General features: G+C 44.3%; 1 protein-coding gene across 3 annotated transcripts in view; it reads left to right on the top strand.

Moving 5' to 3' along the window:
• The window catches only part of CRTAC1 (cartilage acidic protein 1), a 55,860-nt gene that overhangs the window by 29,253 nt on the left and 8,225 nt on the right, over positions 1-18,382 (top strand). For 2 of the 3 annotated variants that reach the window (XM_060768206.2, XM_067465872.1), the window contains exons 5-14: positions 46-202; positions 1,365-1,499; positions 2,135-2,280; positions 2,749-2,885; positions 3,601-3,683; positions 4,985-5,085; positions 5,210-5,378; positions 7,151-7,299; positions 12,843-12,885; positions 13,116-13,259. In XM_060768206.2, the coding sequence (XP_060624189.2) occupies positions 46-202; positions 1,365-1,499; positions 2,135-2,280; positions 2,749-2,885; positions 3,601-3,683; positions 4,985-5,085; positions 5,210-5,378; positions 7,151-7,299; positions 12,843-12,885; positions 13,116-13,259 (1,264 nt within the window). Of the gene's footprint in view, positions 1-45; positions 203-1,364; positions 1,500-2,134; positions 2,281-2,748; positions 2,886-3,600; positions 3,684-4,984; positions 5,086-5,209; positions 5,379-7,150; positions 7,300-12,842; positions 12,886-13,115; positions 13,260-14,351; positions 15,068-18,382 lie in introns of those variants that run through there. The other variant, XM_060768207.2, reaches the window with a different exon arrangement.

Genomic DNA, 18,382 nt, shown 5'->3' with positions numbered 1-18,382 from the left:
AGACCCAGTACCTTCACTTTCTCCCATCCCTTTTCCTTCCCACAGGGCTCTGGCCGCTATGCCATCTACATAGCTAACTATGCCAATGGGAGAGTTGGACCACATGCCCTAATCGAGATGGACACAGCTGCTAGTGATACAGAACGTGGTATTGTGGCCCTGAATGATGTGGCTGCAGAGGCTGGAGTCAACAAATTCACAGGTGTGATGGCAAAGTATTGATGTTCTGATAGCTACCCCACCATAAGGAGAATGAGTTATGGCTTAGACCTTTCCAAAATATCTATATCAGGATATTGTTAATTGGCATCATCTCTCAAATTTTAACATATTGTTCTTCATGACCTCTTCTTCTGTACCTACTCCCCTGAAGTTTGGAAGGGCCCTTGTCTTATAAAATGGGGGAGCAACAGGCTTCTTCTCCAACCAGGTTTCAGAAAGTGTGGTGAAGCTCCTTCGGGTAGCATACTTCCACATCCATCATCCCCACCCCCCTCACACACACACAATACCATCTATTCTGTCAGTGTATAACATTGTGTGAAAATCAAAATGGCAGCCAACAAAAACCATGGTATTCTCCATTAACTTTGGGCATTTTGCATGTGTGTATTCACATGTTCATTTAAGACATGACAAATCCTGGACTAATGTAAGATCTGAGGACGTGTACACATGTGAAAGAGTAGCCTATGGATTAAAGAAATACAGTCCTTGGGCACAATTTTGCACACCCTAAACCTCCAATGTTTAGATGATTTTCATTGTGTTTTTTTAAAAACTGCAAATAGCTAAAACCATAAGATGTATTGGTTTTGCCCCAGATGGTCCTCTTCTTTTTCCTCTGAAGAAATCACCAAAAATGAAAGTAGAAATGACATCAATCATATCACTTCTGGTCAAGTCTAAAGCACCGGCACAGCATACAGGGGGTTATGATAATGGTGGAGTTAATGGCCCCTGCCACCTCACTATTGCCGTGGTGAAAATTCAAATGGTGATCATCCCCTGTGTTGCAGTGTACAGGCACGAACAGTCCAGGAAGGATGGCTTGCCTCATACTGATTCTGACCTGTCCTGCCAGTACTGAGCGGCCTTAGCCCTGTTCTCAGTCTTCATGGCATTGAATTGCCACTAAGTAGTTATGTAGTAACTGGAGTAAATTAATGACTGTTGATGAAGAGCAAACATCCATGTTATAGTGAAGTTTACTCTAATTGTGAAGAGATGGGAAGGCATGGGATGGTGAACCAATTATTAGGCATGTTTTTGCTTTGAAACCCTCCAGCTGGGAATGCTCCGCAATGTGACCGTTCCAGCCACAAAAACAGCATGCCCAGAGCTTTCACTGTTCTTTTTCCCAGGGGGTCGGGGCGTGGTTGTGGGGCCCATTCTCAATGAAGCTGCCTCTGATATCTTTTGTGACAATGAGAACGGAGCCAACTTCCTTTTCCAGAACCAGGGTGATGGTACCTTCATAGATGTAGCACCCAGCACTGGTGAGTAGCTAGCCAGAGTGTGGGGATTCAGAGGCAATGGATGTTAAGCAGAGAAACAGCCATGTAACACTCATTAATCTGAACAGGGCTCTGAAGTCTTCCATTTCATTTCTTCCATTACTTTTGTGTGTGTGTGTGTGTGTGTGTGTGTGAGAGAGAGAGAGAGAGAGAGAGAGAGAGAGAGAGAGAGAGGAGTGCCTGCAGGCTCAGCCAGTGGTAATTTAGCGTCTGGCTGATCATTGGAGTTTAACGAGGTGTCAGGGTGGCATCCATCACTATGGTGCTGCTGATGACACCTGTTCGCTTTAGAAACACTCCTTCCTTGTCAGCAAGAGAATAAGAATTGGGTGGCTGGGGGAGGGAAAAGAGAAAGACGAGTGAAAGTAGGGCTTTAAAGGGGTTCAATAGGCCATATTTTGCAACTGGTTGCCCCTACTTTTCTCATTGTCTCTGCTCTCCTGAGGCAGGTGGAATTTGAGTTACTAGATAGTCTTCTTTGTCTCCCTTACATAAATATGTGGAGCCTAGTTCAATCCCTGGCTCACCTTTTCTTCAGAAGGGATTGCTTGGTAACGCATGGAGCATTAGTTCATCTTTGGATAGATAGCTTCTCCGACTCACAACATCCTCTGTAGGCTTGGATGATCCCTACCAACATGGCCGTGGTGTCACACTGGCTGATTTCAATCGTGATGGCAAGGTTGACCTAATCTATGGCAACTGGAATGGACCACATCGGCTCTATCTGCAGATGAATGCAGGTGGGCGCATCCGCTTCCGGGTAAGTGCTACCTGCAGGAGGGAGGAAGGGCCCAAAATGCCATACAGTTGAGGATAAGCTGGGCTGTGAGCAGGGATATTGGGCACTGGAGGTCTCAAATAGCTGTGAAGTCTAAGAATGGAATACATCAATTACATCCAGACACCAAGAAGCGGATGTCTCTGCCTCCAGCTGGGTTGCCAGATGTTTCTTGTTTTAAAGGTTTGCCTCATATTTCAGACCCGTAGCAACGTAGACTTGGCAGCCTTTCCTTCATCTTGGTTTCCAACCAAGTCACCAAAAGAGCAGCAGTCCCTGCAAAAGACTATAGCTTCTGACCAATCACACCTCTGCAGCACTGTTATCATGCTCCTCAGCTCAGTCACAACTCCTCCTGTTCTGCCACCAAATTGCATCCTTAGATCAACGCATCCTATTGGCCCTGTTCTAGCCCAATCCCTGCCCCACTAATCCCCGTCCTTCCCCCAGGACATTGCCACGCCCAAACTGTCCATGCCATCACCTGTCCGCACCGTCATCGCTGCTGACTTTGACAATGACCAGGAGTTGGAGGTCTTCTTCAACAACATCGCCTATCGCGGCTCATCTGCCAACCGTCTCTTCCGGTGGGTGAGAGCCACATGGCCACCAGAGACTGAGGCAGTGGGCTCCCCATCTTTTTAGGCTTTGGGCATGGCAGGAAGGGCTTCCCCATACCAGACTCTGGGTCACATCCCTGATGGCTTTAGAAGAACCTGCATGTGACACTGGGCATATGGGAAGAAGGGAGGAGGGAGGCCTGGATTCTTGATTCAGAGAAAGTGACATTTAGTTCCCTGTATAACAACAATCCACTGGAGTAAAGTGACTCCACTAAAATTTCATAAACAGGGAGGATGTAGCCTCTTCAATTTTGCTTCCCTAGCTCTTGCCTACTGGCCAGCTGACACAACTATAGCTGAGCCCCTTGCTACTTCACTACCCATACAGGCAGTCTGCTCTTCCTAGACTACATCCCTGGAGGTTCCAGCTTTCACTAATTAGCACTTATGCACGGTTCCCATTAATTGTAGGCAATCAATGGCTCGTTAAACAGAGCCGCTTACATTTCTCAGGCTAATAAAGTGATAGCAGCATGTGGCAACTCCAGGGAGTCCGTGCAGAGACCTGTCATTTGGCAAGTGGGCAGGGCCCCTTCTAGAGAGAGGGACATTGGCAAGATGGGTTTAGTATGCGGACACAAGGTAGCCCCTACTCAACTGTGGGATTGCCCCATTAAGGGCATTTATATGAGAGGGGAGAGTGTCCATTCTACTCTACTACAATCTCTTTCTGATGCAGGGTCACCCGTCGGGAACATGCTGATCCAGCCATTGAGGAACTGAACCCTGGTGATGCCATGGAGCCAGAAGGACGTGGGACAGGTGAGTGAAAGTGATATCTACTGTGGGCTACACTTGAAAAAAAGAGGAGGTAAGTGAGATGACTGCAATTGAACAAGTGGGGTGGGGCTGAACCAGAGCTTTGGACTTCAACTTCCAGAATGCCCAGCTTGGATGTGCTATCAGTGACCATGTGGGCTGTGGCAATTCTAGCAATTGTAGCTTGGAATGCCAAGCTTGGAACTCCAAGCTCTAAAAACTCTTCTGGCAACCCTTTCTCTGCCAGGAAGCATCTAGAGGTGCTTCCAAAGGACTTCTACTGCTGAAAATTATTGTGCAACATCTTTTCCTTAATGGATTTTGTCAGAGGAAACAAAGGGAAGCAAACAAAAACAAAGGGATGGCTTTAAGAACCCGTAAACATCTATGAATCAAGCACTACAGTTGCCCCTATTGGGGCCTTCCTTTCACTCTGCTGTACAGAACTCCAAACATCTGCCCCAAGGTTCTGCTCTGATGGCATCTCTGCTGCTGGAGTCATTCATAATCTTTAGGAAGCCTAGGTACTAACCCTAAGATTCAGATCTCTTTATGTCTCAAGGAATCCACAGTTAATGATACTGAAGGATATGCAGCAGGAACTTGAAAAAGATATAGGAAAGTGTTGACAAATCTTGCTCTTGGGTTCATCAGAGCTTTCTAATTGATTTCAAGCTGAGCATTCATGCCAAAAACCACAAGGTTTGAAGGTTGTTCCCCTTGTTAACTATTACTTGCTTGGTTGATTGTGTGGTTACATTTATACTCTGCATTTCTTCCAGTGAGTTCAAGGTAGCATATATATATCTCTTCTCCTTCTATTGTAACTTCACAATATTATGAGGTAGGCTAGGCTGAGAGACTGTGACTAATTCAAGGTCAGCAACTGAGTTTTAGAACTCAGTGGAGATGTGAGTTCAGACGTCCCAGCTCCCACCCTGACTCTAAAATGCTATCAAGAAAGGGAAGGCCAGTCTTTGTGTATAATTCCCATCCACAGCCCAGATGCAGAACTCTTGATTGACATGCTGAAATCTTAAACAGAAAAGGGTTAACTATGCTGTCAGTGACAAAGGATGTAGCACCAGAGAGAGCAGCCCCTTGGGTAAACAAGCACACAGATGGACAATGTCACTGCAAGCAAGTTAGGGCTAATTTGGGTGTAACCAGGGGGCAGAAGTGGAAAACACTCATATTACTTGATCTTCTCATTATCTCAGCTGTGACTGTGGAAGAGGAATGTAGACCTGTTAAAAAGGAGATGCTGAAAGAAACCTCTGCTTAACGAGCTGGTATCATTCCAGGAGGGGCCGTGGTGGATTTTGATGGTGACGGAAGGCTGGACCTGATCCTATCTCACGGAGAGTCCATGGCACAGCCCCTCTCTGTCTTCAAGGTCAATGAGGTGAGTCTGAATGTGTTTAGAGCCGAATGGCCTGAACACCCATCAGAAAAGATGCTCCCAACAAACCTTACCCAGTTTTATGCCCACTTCATACTTTGATGGTGCATTTGTTCCATCTCCACAGGGTACTAGCAACAACTGGCTGCGGGTGATCCCACGCACACGCTTTGGGGCATTTGCTCGTGGTGCTAAAGTAGTGCTGTTCACACGGCAGAGTGGTGCCCATCTGCGTATCATTGATGGAGGGTCTGGGTACTTGTGTGAGATGGAGCCCGTTGCCCATTTTGGCCTTGGTAAGTGAGGTGGGGGGGGGGGGGCAGAACTCACAGTGATCTGTACATGCCATGTCAATTCGCCAAACAGTCCCAACAATATATACTTTCTTTCCTTTTCTGTTGTCACTCACCCTACCTCATAGAGAAGCTGGAAATGTTACTTTTCTAGGACTGCAACTCCAGTGCCCGTGCTGGGTGGGGAGATGAGGTCTGGGAGATGAGGTCTGAAAAAAAAATTACTTTTCTGAAAGTTTGAAGTCTGACACCTGAACCTTAATTCATATTATCCCAACCCTGAATTTCTCTGATTCTGTTACTATCTCCACTGTACATTCTGCAAAAACACTGTAGTCTATCCCTGGTCCAAAGCCCTTTCTTTCAAAACTCCTGGAAAATTTGTTTACCTTCCCTCTTATAATCAAATGTATGAGGTGCACAAATAGGAATTTACATCTCCAGAGAGCATGTCTTGCCAGGAGGCGCTCTGGCTGCCCCCTCCAGCTGTTCTTGCAGAAGGCACTATGTGTCTCCACACCTCATTACTCTTCCATAGCCCCAAGGTGTCTCCGTTTAGTGGGGCATGGCCAGGTTAGATGGAGGAGGAAAGCCAAGTAGCTCAGAAAGTCAGAGGGTCTCTACGCCTGAATACTCCATGACCCGGTTCACAGATGGCCTTGTGCCTGGGAGTTGTGCTGATGGGGGTGGCAGCACGGTGGTTAATGGAAGAACATGACCCTCATCACATCCCTAGTGCTGTCATCTCTCTGGCAGAGCCTGGAAAAGTTGCTTTCTGAATTATAAGCTCTGGAATCTCCAAGCCACTGTGGCATTTCTGAGAGGGGTTTTTTAAAATAGGGAAGCAGTACAGACAGGTATACCCACTGCCTACTCCTGATATAGAATCATAGATTCCTAGAGCTGGAAGAGACCCCCAAGAGCCATCCGGTCCAACCCTTTGCCATGAAAGAAGGCACAATCAAAGTACTCCCGATAGACAGCATCTGCAGAAAAGCCTCCAGAGAAGGAGACTCCACCACACTCCAAGGGAGCCTATGCCACTCTCCAACCGCTCTTACTCTCAGGAAGTTCTTCCTAATCTTTTCAGTCAAATCTCTTTCCCTGCCATCTGAAACCATTGGAGGGAAGGAGTAAGGAACAAGAGAAGGAAGGAAGGGAGGGAGGAAGAGAAGGATGGAAGGAAGGAAAGGTGGAAGGAAAGGAAGACAAGGATGGATAGGAGGGAGGAAAGGAATGGAGGGAGGGAGGGAGGAAATAAAAAAGGAAGAAAAGACAGGAAGGAAGGAAAAGAAATGAAAAGGAAGGAGAAAGAGAGAGGGAAGAAGTGAGGAAAGAGAGAAGCTAGGAAGAATGAAAGGATGATAGGGAAGGAGGGAGGGAGAAAGAGGGAGGTAAGGAAGGGGAGGAAGGAAAGAAAGCAAGAAGGAAGGATAGGATGGTGTGAGAGAGGAGGGCCTGAGAAAAGAGCCAAAGGGGCTTCATCCACCCACTAGGCCTGGGTTTGCCCATACTGGATCTAGTCCAGCGCCTTGTTAGTGAAGGGGCCCACAAATAAATCATGCTAGAGAGATGTCCATCCAACCTCTGTTTAAAAACCTCCAATGACAAGGAAGCCACTTCTTTCCAAGGTAATGTGTGCCACTGGTGAACAACTCTTGTGATCAGGAAATTCCCCTTGGTGTTTAGTGAAGGGAAGAATAGGATTGTGACAGTGATCCACCTTTTAGATTGAATAAACTGTACTGGTTTCTCCTTGCCATTCTTCTCTGTAGGACAGGATGAACCCAGCAGTTTGGAGGTGGTCTGGCCAGACGGCAAGTTCATCACGCGTAGCATTGCAAGCACTGAGATAAATGTCGTGCTGGAAATCCCCTACCCGCGGGACCCCCCAGCATCTCCCCCTGCTATACTTCCTCTTGAGGTGAGCCTTGTTTTGATAGCTACATATGAGTGATTTGGAAGTGATCCCTCCCAAACTTCCCCCACTTCAAACCAGTTTTCCTTCTCTCACCTCACTAAGGAAAATAGTCACGTAAGATGCCTATGGAAGCTCTATGCCAACTGAGTTGAGGCATTTGTCCTATTAGTTAGTGAGGCAAATTGCCAACCTATGCTGTGTTTCCTGCATAGCGATGTCAGGAATCATCACACCCTCTAATAAACAATCAGCACCCCATGCCAAAAGGAACAGAGCCAAAATAGGGCCACTGAGAAACAAAATGGCAGGACACTGAGGTTTAGGAGAAATACAAAATTTAAAAAAACCCAACAAGGAGCACAGAGCACATTTAAGAATCAACAGCAGCTACAAAATATTGTCTCAGATCCCATATTGGGGTTCCATATTGTCAGTCTCCACCTATGGGACTACACATTGATTTTGCTACATGTCCCTTAACTGAATGGTAATGCTGTACAACTGAATGCATAACTAAAAGAATGTTGCAAAATCGGATATATACATATTGACTAAGACTGGACATCTGCCTGTGCAATGGTGCTACAAATAGAAAAACAGTTGGGTACATGGATCTGCCAAGATTGTAACTGCCTGATGCAAAAAGATGGTGCACCCATCTCCCTTTTATGTACAAAAGCTGACTAGAGAAGTATTTGATATTTAGATCATCTCTGACCATATCCACCTGACAGTAGCAAATTACTTTATGGCAAGCAGTATGACACAAAGAGATTCTCAAAATACAGTAAGGGAACTCAGTTGTGCCTGCCAGAGTCTGCCAACAGAAGTAGATTACTCATTCTGCCTAATGATAGAGGTGGCCCTGCAAAAGAGGGACTCAATTCTGGAGCATTCATTACCACCTTATTTATTTATTTACTTACTTACTTACTTACTTACTTCATTTGTATATCGCTTTTCTCACCCGGGGGGGGGGGGGATGACTCAAAGCGGTTTCCAACATATATATGGCAAAATTCAATATCTCACACACATAAAAACAACTATCAATTAAATAATAAAAATGCAACAACAATTAAACATTAAAATGTGGAGTTAAAAAACATATTGATATAAACGTTAAAATCACACAATCTTAACAATTCTAGTCCAGGGTCATTCCAAATATCAATATCTATTACACATGATCCTATTCATTCCTTGTACTTCTTCCTGTCCAAAGTCTTGGTCCCATAGTCAGGTTTTTACTTTTTTTTCCTGAAGACCAGGAGGGAGAGTGCTGATCTAATTTTGCTGGGGAGGGATTTCATAGCCGAGGAACCACCACTGAGAAGGCCCTGTCTCTCATCCCCACAGTCGCACCTGCAAGAGAGGTGGGACTGAGAGCAGGGCCTCCCTGGACAATCTTAATCTCTGAGATGGTTTATAGAGGGAGATATGTTCAGACAGATAAGCTGGGCTGGAACAGTTTAGGGCTTTATAGGCTAAAGCCAGCACTTTGAATTGTGCTCGGTAGCAGACTGGCAGCCAGTGGAGCTGGTGTAACAGGGGGATTGTGTGCTCCCTGTACCCCACTCCGGTGAGCAGTCTGGCTGCCAACTGTTGGACCAATTGGAGCTTCCGAACAATCTTCAGTGCAACTCCTACCCATGATTGAGCTTGGGAAATGTATTTGTTTGAACCATAGCTCCCAGAAACCTACAGTCACCATGTGTAGGCATGCTGGGTGGTAGATTTAGTGAGTTGTACTCTCAAGAAGAATGTTTTCAAGCTTTGAGTGTATTCCCAAAGAGCAACCGGGGTATGCTGGTGCGTATAAGTTTATAGAGCCTGAGAAAATTACAGTTAACTCTCCAGCCAAGCAAACCTTCCTGACAAGAACTGGTCATCTTACATCATGCCTACATAAAGACAGCAGGAAGCACAGCACGGGGAAGAGAAAGCAAAAGCTAGGCAGATAGAGCTCATCTATCAATATAGCTTCTGGGTGAGAGCAACGTGGCACACACAAGTCTGAGTCACTTGAAAATTCAACCTGAGAAAATGGAAGGCTGAGGAAAAAAGGAAATTGATCTACTCAAATCCCTGACATTATAGAATAAGTGTCCTGGAGAGGGATTAGGGTTGGGGGAATGCTCTTTCCATTTCCAGAACTGCATGCCCCCCAGCCACCCTGCTGTCTAGCTATAATATACTGAGGTTTAGAGCTGTCAGCCCTCTGGTGCTAAAAAGCACAGCCAGCAAAGGCCTGGGGTTGGCGAAGGAAAAAAAGATATCCTTGATCCTTCCCACACCCACTCCTCAGAATTACCTCTTGTGGAGTTGAGGCTGAATAGCGCTTTCACAGTATAGTTATAGCACCACGATTCCATTTAAACTGGCACTGCTCAATCCTATGGAATCCTGGGGCTCCATGAGAGATTTAGGATTCTCTGTCAGAGAGCTTTAGTCCTGCACCAGGCTACAAACCCCCAGGATTCCACTAGATGCAGCCGTGGCAATTAAAGTGGAATTATAGCATCATAACTGCATAGTGTGTGGTGCACATTAGGAACCGCATAACATTTCCAAATCAACAATAGTGCTGTCTTTAGACTTCTTAGAAGGAGAGCAGAAGAAGTAGTTCATCAAGTATCAGGACAAAAGGAGGAGACGGAAGGAGAGAGAGAGAAAAATCACATGAAATTCAAGAGGGTTTTCAAAGGCAGGTGTAAGATTAATGCAGCTTGAAACTTGGCTCCATAAGTAATTTTTGGAATAAATTACTACTTCCTGCTTTAATAGCCATGACAATATTCTGTGGAAGTGCAGAGTTTGTAGTTTTCTGAGGACCTAGATTTCTCTGGGTGAAAATTCGAAATGTCCCTCCCTAAACTACAAATTCCAGGATTCCATATTATGTTGTCATGGTAGTTGAAATGGAATCTTATTGCTGTAATTATTTGATATGAAAGGGTTCCTGAATTCCACTGTATACCATAAGTGTATAAGTACATTATATTATAGATGTCCAGTTCTGGTGATTCCATGAGAAAGACATTGAAGGCCAAGGAAAGGCTTCCACTTTTGTTTCACTTGCTCTTTCTCCAAAACATTTTCAATATGTTCTCTTCTAGTAACCTGGTTTCACTGTTCTTCCCAGTATCACCACATCCTGGAGCAGCCAAGGATCTAGGGTGCCTGAGACAACCCACATCTCTGTATTGTTGAAGGCTTTCATGGCCGGAATCACTCGGTTGTTGTAGGTTTTTCGGGCTGTGTGGCCATGTTCTAGAAACATTCTTTCCTGACATTTTGCCTGCATCTATGGCAGGCAGCCTCAGAGGTTGTGAGGTCTCCCTGAGGATGCTTGCCATAGGTGCAGATGAAATGGAAGGAGAGAATGCTTCTAGAACATGGCCATATAGCCCAAAAACCCTACAACAACCCAACCCATACCTCACCTCCTCCATGTTGCAATCACTGCTGCTCCTAATCAGTCATGAAGCTCCATCTGAACTCCTGGCCATTGTGGGCATCTCTGCTGATATCAGAGGAGGATTCCCATGTAACCAGTCTGAATTAGGGGTGTAATGCACCCTCCTCTTTCCTGGTCACATGGGCACAACATTCCGACATTGTCAGACCAGGAATAAGGAGGGACAATTACTTGATCCTGCAATCTCTGTGCCTGTGGCTTGACCACAATCTTTTATTTAGGGTCACCATAAGTCAGAGATCATTGGAAATCACATAACAACATCTGATGAAATGGACTGAAGTCTGTGAAAGTTTATGCTACTAATTTCTTCCAGTATCAAAGGTCCTATGAAGTCCCCTTGCATAGGACAAAATAGTGAGTTGTAGATAAGCAGTCATATCCAGTTAGAGCCAATCTTCCCTTGCTGATGATCTTCCTAGGTAGAGATGCTTCAGTTGACCTTGCAGCCTTTGCAAATGGCAGAGCCCAGGGTCTCCTTCCCTTCAATTCCTCATCCCAAGGACAACTTGCAGTTGGAGGATGAGGCTTGCTTAATGGAAGATGGGAAGTACCATCAAACTGTTCTTTCTTTTGTTGATACATGAGGCCATGTAGCCACCTTACCTTTGCCATGATGTTTATCTTGGACAGCAGAGTCCAAGCCAGTGGTTCTCAGCCTGTGGGTCCCCAGGTGTTTTGGCCTACAACTCCCAGAAATCCCAGCCACTTTACCAGCTGTTAGGATTTCTGAGATTTGAAGGCCAAAACATCTGGAGACCCACAGGTTGAGAATCACTGGTCCAAGCCCTTGGTCCCCTTAAATTTGATAGGCCTCAGATCTTTTCATTTCCTTTGTTTCTTCTGTATAATCAGAGGGATATTACAACCAGGAATTGCAGGGTCAAAATGTTTTGATTAGCAGGGACAATGACGAGATCTTCTATCAACCAGCCATTATTCTGACTTTGCTGTTGCCTCTGAATTTAGCTGCAATTCTCACAATAATGGGGTTACAATGGATGTTCAAGCACAAGATTCTTTCATCAGGGAATGAACACACTGCAGAAAGGGGGCATCAATTTATTGACATTCACACCAACACCCCAGCCATTTCTTGGCTATGTTTAATATACATTATAGGACTGAATTTTTTTAATGAACAGAGAAAAAAAAATATAATTTGCCCACCCACACAGTCTTCCTCTCTCGTCCCCCATTTTGGTGTAATCGTCTCAAAAGCTGAATTTAAAATACATTTTCCCCAGAAACAATTCACTGGCCATGGTAATGCAAATTATTTAGAAGGTGCTTGGCTTTGAATTGGCAATTATGACCCATTTGTTTTTTTAAAAAGACCCGCTCCCATTAGAGATGACAACTGAGTGATATGGCTCAACAAAACTGCATGTATTTTTGGACATTTCTCAGAGGTACCACTGTAAGGACTGTCGTGATGACTACCTGCACCTTCAAAATTTATTGCTACACCACTGTGCATGATTATAGTCTGAGCAATTGCATCACATTTTGGATTTTATTATTTCTGTTTGTACCCAATCACAGGTATTATGGTTCGAATGGTCAGAGAAATAGGAGTTACGTATAGTAGCAAAACATGATGGGGTTCCAGCAAAACACGTAATCTTTTTCATCAACGATCTTAGAATTCGGAATTACAACTAACCTCTTCTTCCTTGACAGACAGTGAATTTGCCATCGCAAAATATTGAAAAGAAATAGGTGCATAGGAGCAAAGAAATTGAGGCTGTGGGGAATAACTGGGAAAAATAATAAGATCTTTTGAGTGTTGAATACCCAGTCTATATTTTTGAGGCTTTAAAAAAATGAAAGTGGGCTGGGTGAGGGAGTCTCGGCACACACTTTTCAGAATTGACTCTATATCGAAGAAGACACTCAAAAGTGGAAGCAACAGCATTAGTTACTATATGATCTGAAACAGGAATTGCAGCCATACAAATTCCTCAGCTCCATAAAAATGGCATCGCAGAGTACTCTAAGTAGAGAGAGATGAGTCTGAAGGGAAATTAAGTGCTGATGACAAATTTCTCTTGTTCCTTCACAGTGTGGCCAAGGATTCTCTCAGCACGAGAGCGGGAGGTGTGTTGGTGAGTCACCTGGTGAGGCAGACGGATGAACTGTTCTTGGGTGCTGTTTTTCCTCTGCCTGCAACTGAGCTCCACGGGGTAGAATGTCTGATCTTCCCACCGTTTGGTTGCACTCTGAGAATAAAGCATCAGGCCCACTGTGGTGTTGAGCAACTATGTGTCATTGGTCTCTGTGCTAGGCCTGCGTCACGCTATCTCTCTATCTCTCTTTCTTTCCTTCTCCTTCTTAGATATGGATGAATGTGCAGAATTTCCCTTTGTCTGTCCAAGGGGCAGACCCGTCTGCATCAACACATATGGCGGATACCGTTGCCGCAGCAACAAGCGCTGCAACCGGGGCTTTGAGCCCAATGAGGACGGCACAGCTTGTGTTGGTGAGTGACTGATGGTTTGGGCATCGTAGCAAAACTGATTGCGCTCAGAACTTGATCTTGATGCCAGCCAATGGAAACAAGGGCTAAGAACACTGAAGTCTATGTGACTACCCCCTAGTTCAGTCCAAGGAATGTTACTATGGAAGGGACGGCATTCATCTTCCAAATAAGAATTCCGCCTTACATGAAATTTTCTTTCAGTCCCCAGATTTCTACCATGGCAGTAATTTAAAACATCAGTCAAGCCTTTGGAAGAATGATTTAGGCATCCAAAGCAATGGGATTTAGGCATCCAAAGCAATAGGGTAGGCAAAGTTTACAAGGGGATGTAAATCCAGCAAATAGGAGTTGTACACATGAATAGTTTTAAGTGCCCCATTTTCTGCAATAAATTTAGGGACTCAAACAAAATTTCATGTGGGAGGGAAATTCTTATTTGAGAGGGGGATGCCTTCATTGTGCCCTTCTGTAGCTATACTTTTGGGTCAGGCAATGAAAATATAGATGCAATTGGTACTGTGAGTTTGTGTCTGCACATGGGAGCAAGAAAGAAGAAAAAGCAAATCCATGATTAAGAGATTCAAGTTTGCAAACACTATCTATCTATCTATCTATCTATCTATCTATCTATCTATCTATCTATCTATCTATCTATAGCACTAATGAGAAGATAGTGCAGGAACAATGTAGCACTTGCTTCCTATTTTGTATTCATTGTTTATGCAAAGGAAGACAGCAATGGATAAGATACGAAAAATATATCTCTGGGACAAACTAGATATTTAGCATCATATCCGAGTTTGGAAATGCTGTGAAGCGAGGAGAGGAGAGGGAAAGGAGCAGGTGATGAAAAAAATGCTTAAACCTTGCCACGTCTGTTCATTTCCCCCATCTCTCTCTCTTGAAGTTAATTGTTGGATGTCGCTGAGGTTTGAGGCCTTTCTTTGCCATCAGATAGTTGGTTCAGTTTATTTCAACTACACCAAACACCTCTCAATCTACTAACTACTACCAATCAATTCTACTAACTGATGCTCTATCCTTTTCTGTCTGTCTGTCTGTCTGTGTCTTCCTGTTCCCCTCTTTGTACAGCTCAAGTGGCCTTTTTTGGAGGATATCCTTCTTCAGGGACCCGGTTTGGCCCCACTTTCTCCTCAGCCCCACTCCTTCCATTTTGCCTCGGACTCTGCTTTCACTCCTATGCACTTTAAGCCTTGCCAATAAAGCAAGATGTAGCCTTTATGGATGAAATGGCCTCCCCTGTTCTCCTTCCCTCCACTTTCTCTCATCCAGCCTTCTCATGGTGGTCCCTGGGGACATGGACCGAGGTGGGGACAGCCGTCTCCGCAGAGGGCACGATGCAAGCTGGCTGAGGCAATGCCAGTAGTGACACACCCCTTGCATGTTTTCTGAGAAAACAGACAAGGCAGAGGCCTCACCACTGCTTTGTCTCCTCAGTGTGGCTGCTATCTTCCTAGGAGCTTGCCCTTAAATGAGATGGCAGCTCTTCTTGCAACTGCCATTTTCCTTGGAGCTTGCCTTTACCCAAGATGGCAGCTTCTGCTGGTAGTTGCTTGCTTGGTTAAAAAAAGAATCAATACAGTTACTCCGTGCCTGCTGGTTTGGCCTGTGAAATTATTGCTTCCCTTCTTCTCCTCCTCCTCTTCCTCCTCCTCCAGCCCGACTGGACCGGGATTCACCTCTGCTCTTGTTTCTCAATATGTGTGTAGTGTTTGAACCCGCTCTGTCTTCCCGCTGGAGAATCACCCTTTCCTCCGCACACCAAATAAACTGTACACTATCTATAAGCACCTGCTTGCTTATATGCTTGGGTGTTGCTGGGCTTGGGCACAACAGCCCCATTTTTAGAAGACAAAAAGAGAACAGGGTGATGCAAGACTAAAGTTTCCTATACCAAGAGGCCCATAACTGGCTAAGGGGAGTGAGTGGCTAAAACATTAGCAGGGCAGTGAGCTGGAAATATTTCCTTGAAATTATGGCTACATAAGAAACTGTAGAGTTAAATTATTTTTGTCTCCAAATGTAATGATGTTTATGGGATTGTGCAAAATGTAGTATGAGAGTCCTGTTGTATTTGGGGGGCCCTGTAATTCTGTTGAGTGAGACTCAATACTAAGTAAGACTTCTCCAAAGTCCTGTCTCCTATAGCATCACTGATAAGAGAAGGTTACAGTTTTTAAGATGGATGCACTCTGCCCATTTTCCTTGGAGCGGTCTTTGCTTAAAGCAGCAGAATGGCAATAATAGCCCAAGCATTTGGACTGAATCGATGCAAGCAAATAAAATGTAAGGCTAGGCATGTATAATTTAGAAAATGGGTTGCTGTGAGTTTTCCGGGCTGTATGGCCATGCTCCAGAACCATTCTATTCTGATGTTTTGCCCACATCTATGGTAGGCATCCTCAGAGGTTGTGAGGTCAGTTGGAAACTAGGCAAATGAGGTTTATATATCTGTGGAATTTCTATGGTGGGAGAAATAACTCTTGTCTGTTGAAGGCAAGACAAGTGTGAATGTTGCAATTGGCCACTTTGATTAGCATTTAATGGCCTTGCAGCTTCAAAGCCTGGCTGGATGCTGCCTGGGGGATCCTTTGTTGGGAGGTGCCCCTGATTGATTCTTGTCTGGAATTCCCCTAGTTTTGGGGTTTTGCTCTTTATTTACTGTCCTGATTTTAGAGTTTTTTAATACTGGTAGCCAGATTTTTTTCATTTCCATGGTTTCCTCAGACATAGCACAGCACCCGATGAACCAACCTGGATACAGCATATTATTTGAGAACATAGAAATGCTGGACCACTCGTAAAAACCACATGTCAGACCAGTTGCAACATTCACACTTGCCTTAAACAGACAAAGTTTCTTTCTTCCACCCTCGACATTCCACAGATATATAAACCTCACTTGCCTAATTTACAACAGACCTCACAACCTCTGAGGATGCCTGCCATAGATGTGGGCTAAATGTCAGGAGAGAATGCTTCTGGAACATGGCCATACAGCCTGGAAAACTCACAGCAACCCAGTGATTCTGGCCATGAAATCCTTCAACAACAGACTTTAGAAAGTCTTCACTATGCAATGCATGCACACATTAGGCATGAGCAAAATGCTCCATAAGAACATTGTTGAGAACCAAAGGTAGATACATAGTAGTAGTAATAACAACAACAACAATAATAATAATGCTTTATTTATATACCACCCTATCTCCATCTATATTCCCAGCTTCGGTCATCAAATGGAAAATACATTCCCAAAATGGCTATTGTTTGTTTTTGAAGAACCCCTACAACTTCAAAGGAGACATGGATGTTTGTAAACACATAAGGGACATAAACTGGGGAGTTGTGATCGGCCAAGATTTCCATTTGTTGTTTCCCAATGTTATTCCCCATTCAGAAATCACTATACTCCTATTTTGGTGCACTGAACACATATTCGCTATGTAAAGAATGAAGTGAAGAAAACCCAGAAGACTCAAGCATAACTTGTGACAAACATCCAAGGAAAAGGGCAGGAGGCAGAAATTCCTGCAGGAATTGGTGGTACATTTGGGCTTTCTAAGCCCAAATTCAAAGTCTGAATTTGCTGAAAAGATTTGTCAAACATTTTTTTTTTTTTGCATAGGATCAGTTTTCTTTTATTTATTTTTCTTTAAGTACAGTTTGGAGCAATTAATCCAACTGGTGAAAGTCAAATGCCATGCCCTTAGAAGGTTCTTTTGTACCAGATGAAAATCTGAGCCAGAGAAGAAATTAGACACCCCCCACCTTCCAGCCTCTCATATAAAGGTAAAGGTTTCCCCTTGACATTAAGTCTAGTCGAATCCAACTCTGGAGGGTAGTGCTCATCTCCATTTCTAAGCCAAAGAGCCAGCGTTGTCTGTAGACACTGCCGAAGCAGTACCTATTGATCTACTCACATTTGCATGGGTTGGCAGGAGCTGGGACTGACAGCGGGAGCTCACCCTGTCCTGTGGATTTGAGTTGCCAGCCTTCCGGTCAGCAAGTTCAGCCTCTCACTGTGCCACCGTGGCCCCTTTTGTCTCCCACATATCTTTTCCAATGAATTTGTCTTTCTAAGGCGCAACAGTGAAGGGAGCTGAGAGAATATATTTTTTCCCCTGAGCAATGCCAGGCACATTATATATCAGATGTGAGTAGCACTTGGAAAAGTAATTTTCTCATAGGTATTGACTCATACCCATAGTTATGGGAAATGTCATTTTCAAGTCTCCCTTATATGTAACACGCAGCCATAAAAATTTACCAGAAGGGAAGGAGATCCCATTTTCCCTTTTCCTATGTCCGTGCTGCTGGAATAATAATAAAGCCTTGTGAACACACATATAGGTTTCTATGCAGAAGATTTTTGTTTGATGTGGGACCTTTTTATTTCATTCAAGGTTACAAAAGCAGAGTTGTGTACACAACGCAGTTGCCTATGTGGCAGCATTGTGCATTGAACATGCAGGTGTGCATTCTACACTAGAATCATGCATTTACATGTACGCATACAGTTGCAATGCACCTATGAACAAGCATCATGTACTGTAGTTTGTCTCCTTGAAGTATGATCTTGGCCAAAGATAATTGTTAGGGAGGATGGTAAACAGATGCAAAGATAGAGAAGAGGGAAGAGAGGAGTCAGGGGACAGTTTAGATCAGGCATGGGCCAGCTTGGGCCCTCCAAGTGTTTTGGACTTCAACTCCCACAATTCCTAACAGCCTCAGGTCCTGTTAGGAATTGTGGGAGTTGAAGTCCAAAACACCTGGAGGGCCCAAGTTGGCCCATGCCTGGTTTAGATGCTACCTGGTTTCATCTAAACGGGGTCTGAAATAAACCTTTGAAAGTATGTTCAAAGAAACTGAACTATTTTCTGAACAGAAGGTATTTTAGGGATTTGTTTTTGTTTTGGTTGGTTGGTTTTTTTGTTATTGTTTAATTTAGAGCTTAATTTCAGGGGGTTTGGTAATAATTTTAAAATTAACAAGTAGATGTCTGGTGATGCTAGTTGAGAAGAAGAAAGTCGTAACTTGAGAGCTGGGACTATTTTTTCCAGCTCACAGTAAGCCATTGAAGATACTTGGCAAGCAAAACC

This window comes from Anolis sagrei, chromosome 3 (genome assembly GCF_037176765.1).
Source record: "Anolis sagrei isolate rAnoSag1 chromosome 3, rAnoSag1.mat, whole genome shotgun sequence".
Lineage (NCBI taxonomy): Eukaryota > Metazoa > Chordata > Lepidosauria > Squamata > Dactyloidae > Anolis > Anolis sagrei.
Note: the sequence above shows the minus strand (reverse complement) of the source record. Positions and strands in the feature narration are given on the sequence as shown.